This window comes from Protomyctophum bolini (assembly GCF_963924005.1).
Source record: "Protomyctophum bolini genome assembly, chromosome: 3".
NCBI lineage: Eukaryota > Metazoa > Chordata > Actinopteri > Myctophiformes > Myctophidae > Protomyctophum > Protomyctophum bolini.
Genome location: NC_137864.1, coordinates 49,299,828 through 49,304,663, shown reverse-complemented (window position 1 = coordinate 49,304,663; position 4,836 = coordinate 49,299,828). Strand labels below are relative to the sequence as shown.

The following is a 4,836-nucleotide window of genomic DNA, read 5'->3' as shown; positions in this document are numbered from 1 at the left end:
ACGTCATATACACACCATGTACTCTCTCAAGGATGACGTAAGGATGACGTAATGTTGTAACTAGTCCCAGCAAACCAGGCAGGAAATAATTCAAAAAGAAATCGAGATATTAGAAAAAGTAGAACACGTATGTATACATGTAAAAAATAAAGATCTATATATCATTCTTATGTACAGATCACCTAAAACAAACCTTACGGAATTAAACACATTTCTCAAGAAAATGGTAAAGTATCTATCATCTCCGACTTCCACAATTATGATAATAGGAGATTTCAATGAAGACCATTATACTGAAAAAGATATAAATATAAAGACCTTCATGTCAAGATTAGGCTTTAAACAATTAAATACAAATCCAACTACAGATTTCGGAAGTATTTTAGATCATGTATATTTCAACAAATTTGAAAGTATTATTACAGAAAGTGATACTTTCCAGCGGTCGAAAGTACTTGCGCGCTCTGCTTGCGCACTAGTAGGCCATTTATGGCCTACTAGTGTGCAACAAGCAAGTATGCACTCGGCAGAGTGCAGTTCTAGTTATTATTATTATTGTTGTTATTATAATCATAATCACTGCTGTAGACCCGTAGATGTTTATTATTATTATTATTGTTGTTATTATAATCATAATCACTGCTGTAGACCAGTAGATGTTTATTATTATTATTATTGTTGTTATTATAATCATAATCACTGCTGTAGACCCGTAGATGTTTATTATTATTATTATTGTTGTTATTATAATCATAATCACTGCTGTAGACCAGTAGATGTTTATTATTATTATTGGTGTTATTATAATCATAATCACTGCTGTAGACCAGTAGATGTTAGGATGGATGTTCTTACCTGCATGGACGTTTCTCGGGCGTTGCGGTGTGGCTGTGAGGTGTCTGGACCGACCAGCTCTGGCATCTTCTCCCAGAGGTCGTCGTGGCAACCGTCCCTCGGTAGTTATGACCCTGGGCAGTGTAACAGGTCACATCTAGGACTATGGATGGACAGGACAGGAAGTAGGAAATGGATGGAGAGAGTAAACACAAGGATCAGTGTTTTTGTGTGTGTGTGTGTGTGTGTGTGTGTGTGTGTGTGTGTGTGTGTGTGTGAAGCCCAACACACACCGGGTGCGTGTTCGTTCAAACAATCGTTGCCGCGCGGCAACGATTGTTTTTCGATTTTAATTTCAAGAGTCGACTCCTGAACGCAGTACTGTCTGTCTGTCTGTCTGTCTGTCTGTCTGTTTGAAACATTGTCATTCATATCATATTGTAGCATACCACGACATGTCATAGGACATGATAGAAAATGACTGTTCTTAAAGATATTAAAAACAATGAACACAGTGACCACAGCCCCTTCTTTCTATACTGTAAATAGTTTTAGATTTTACAATATAAATCGGGGGTCCCAGAGACAGAAAGGCCATCAAATGGGGGTCCATGGACTAATGCATGTCACACTGGCTGTCTGTGACACTGCTAGATTCTTCAAATCTATGGGGTCCCTGCAGGCATATCTCTTCAAATGGGGGTCTGCGGGCTAATTAGTGTCAATTTGGGGGTCCTTGACATGAAAAGGTTTGGGGACCACTGGCCTGTAGTGAGCTTGCAGATCAGCTATTTTGTGAGAACAGGTTGTATATCAATATCTACAATAAGGGACGTTCAATATTTAGGGACGTTCCAATTCCCCTTGAACACACACACACACGGTCCAAAAGTTGTATAGACTAACAGCAACATTGGGCTAATATTGTTGAGATTTGATGGGATACACGTCCTCACTTGTATAATGTAATACTGCGCTGTTCTATGTGATGTGCAATGTTATGCTTGTGCCACTGGGAGGCGCCAAGACGCCTCCTATAGCATGATCAGGTCACATGACTACTACCCGTGTGTGGAGCAGTTCATTCAGTAGGCCTAGTATTGGGTCTGTCACCGTGAGACTGATGTGTGGGAGGGGGGCCCTTACAATAAAATATGATTACTATAGTGTGTGGAGCAGTTCATTCAGTAGTATTGGGTCTGTCACCGTGAGACTGATGTGTGGGAGGGAGCCCTTACAATAAAATATGATTACTATAGTGTGTGGAGCAGTTCATTCAGTAGTATTGGGTCTGTCACCGTGAGACTGATGTGTGGGAGGGAGCCCTTACAATAAAATATGATTACTATAGTGTGTGGAGCAGTTCATTCAGTAGTATTGGGTCTGTCACCGTGAGACTGATGTGTGGGAGGGAGCCCTTACAATAAAATATGATTACTATAGTGTGTGGGAGCAGTTCATTCAGTAGTATTGGGTCTGTCACCGTGAGACTGATGTGTGGGAGGGGGGCCCTTACAATAAAATATGCCAGGCTTGGCTAAATGGATTACATCTCCGTGTTTTCTCCGAATGCAACGTTAAGCTACGCATAACGCATAACTTAACGAATATAGCTACCGTACCATGTATGACACAGGCTGCATGCAATTCGAAACTGCCCCCCGTAAAAGCTGAATCACCCCCCCCCCCTTTTCCCCTCACTGTATATTTTTCTTTTCCCTTTTTGCTTCCTTTATGATGAAGTCCTGTTCTGTTCTTTAACTACATAGTCTATCTATTTGTACGTCTCTAAATGTTTTGATGAATTGAACAATGTGGACCCTGTTGTAAACAAGTGTAATGCTTAATTGGGTCGTCCACTCACAGTTAACAGTCTTTGTATTGAGTTTGTGCTTGAAATGTAGCCTACTGTAATTCTGCAAACTGTTAATAAATATCTCAATCAATCAATCAATCAAACAGGAGTCAGAAGACTCAGAACAGGGATTTATCCAAGGAATAAAGATTATATATTATCATCTGATCATCTATCCAATCCATACAGTCCACACGACAGACAGACAGACAGACAGACAGACAGACAGACAGACAGACAGACAGACAGACAGACAGACAGACAGACAGACAGACAGAAGCAGCACAAACATCATGTGACAGAGAGGTCAAAGTTGAACCAACGTTGTGCTATGGTAGAACAACAAGACAAAATGACAAAATGCAATCTTTTGAAAAAAGCCGATCTACAATGCTCACAAGGCCTCACATTGTGACACATGGTGAGCTTGTAGATCTGCTATTTTCAAATAGCCCTACCCTTAACACATCATGACATCATTCTAAAACAGGACACTGGCTTTTCAGAACAAACAGCGAAAAAACTCAAATGAAATAGTAAATAAAAGAATGATTTCTTCACAGTGGTGTAAAGTACATTTACTTAAGTACTGTGCTTAAGTACAATTTTAAGGTGTTTGTAGTTTACTTTCCAATACTTTTACTTCTACTCCACTGCATCTCAGATCTAAATATTGCACTTTTACTGCACTACATTTATTTGTAGTTATACTTTGTAGATTTGGATTCTTTCTAAAACAAATCACACCTGTGTGAAGTGAGGGGCGCTCTTGACACATATGACATACATTCTCCATTCATTGTGGATGGGAATTTAACGTAATGTGTGTATAGGACGAGAGCCGACTTGCTCGTCTACATTATGACGGTTTTCTGAGCTCAGTTGCACCCATAAAACCTGAACTTTTAACCCATTCTGACCTGAGATCAGATTCTAAAAATGTCTTCTGCATCCTGACAGTTTTCTGAAAAAGCTGCGTTTCTATGTCAGTGGTTCTTCGATTTTTCAAAAATAGCAGACCTACAAGCTCGTAGATTTGATAGAGTTTTCAAATTTAACCCATTCTGACCTGAGATCAGATTAAAAAAAATGTCTTCTACATCCTGACAGTTTTCTGAAAAAGCTATGTCATAACGATTTTTCAAAAATAGCAGACCTACAAGCTCGTAGCGCGCCACGCCACTCGGTGGCGCGCTATGAGCTTGTAGATCTGCTATTTTTAAATAGCTAAAGCATAACATAATGCTAACACCAAAAGGGGGTAGATTTTCTGTGGTCTGGGGTTTTCTGGCTCCGACAAGTGCTCAGATTTTCCTGCTAACTGTGATGTCACAGTCAGAAAATCCCATATATGTCAATATGGGATTTTGTAGATGTCACTGTTTTCACTGTTTTGCCTCTTTTCATTGCAGCTCAAGAGGCTTCACAGACACAGAAAGAACTCCTTGGCCACAGAAAATCCACTGAATGTTCAAAGTTCAGGTTTTTTTTTGGGGTGTCATTGAGGTCATGAAACCTCAAATAAAAATACAAATAAATGAAAAATGAACGTGATTAAACATGTGAGTAGTTCTTTATTCCTTACCTTCAGCCTTCAGTGAGTTCAGAGAGAGCAGCCATGATGTGAAGAGAAGAGCCAACGCTGTTAACACACGCATCTCTGCACAGCCTGTCAATCAGCCTGTCCGCACGTCAACCTGGAAGAGCAGAGAGAGAGAGACTGACTGCATTAGGAGTCAAGGTTCAAGGTTCAAGTTTATTTAGTGTCCCCGAAGGGCAAATTGGGTTGCAGCATAGACAGTACATTAAACAGTACAAACAAACAAACAGTTCACATAGCAGATACCAGAGTACAGAGGCGCACACAACCGTTAAAGTGCAGGCGTTTAAAGTGCTATGCGATAGGTCATAAAAGTGCGTGTGCATAGACATAGGCACGAGATAATACAGTAAAAAGTAAAAAGTGAAAGTGCTCATCATAAGGTTATATCCTCGATCTACCCACAGCAGCATTCAGTGTATGAATAGAGACCGGGACAAAGGAATGTTTGTGCCTGTTTTTTGTGGCACATGGGGCTCGCAAACGAAGGACAGCACAAGGACGGGGTCAAAGGTGCAGGTGACACCGCACACACACACACTGTCTC

At 40.4% G+C, this 4,836-nt stretch overlaps 1 protein-coding gene across 1 annotated transcript in view; it reads right to left on the bottom strand.

The window, feature by feature from the left end:
• LOC308312494 (plasminogen-like) overlaps positions 1 to 4,347 on the bottom strand; it is a gene marked incomplete at both ends in the record, with an annotated part of 23,075 nt that extends 18,728 nt beyond the window's left edge. The window contains 2 exons of the mRNA XM_080759102.1: positions 856 to 997; positions 4,275 to 4,347. Of these exons, the coding sequence (XP_080615228.1) occupies positions 856 to 997; positions 4,275 to 4,347 (215 nt within the window). The remainder of the gene's footprint in view (positions 1 to 855; positions 998 to 4,274) is intronic.
• Positions 4,348 to 4,836: the final 489 nt, after the last annotated feature.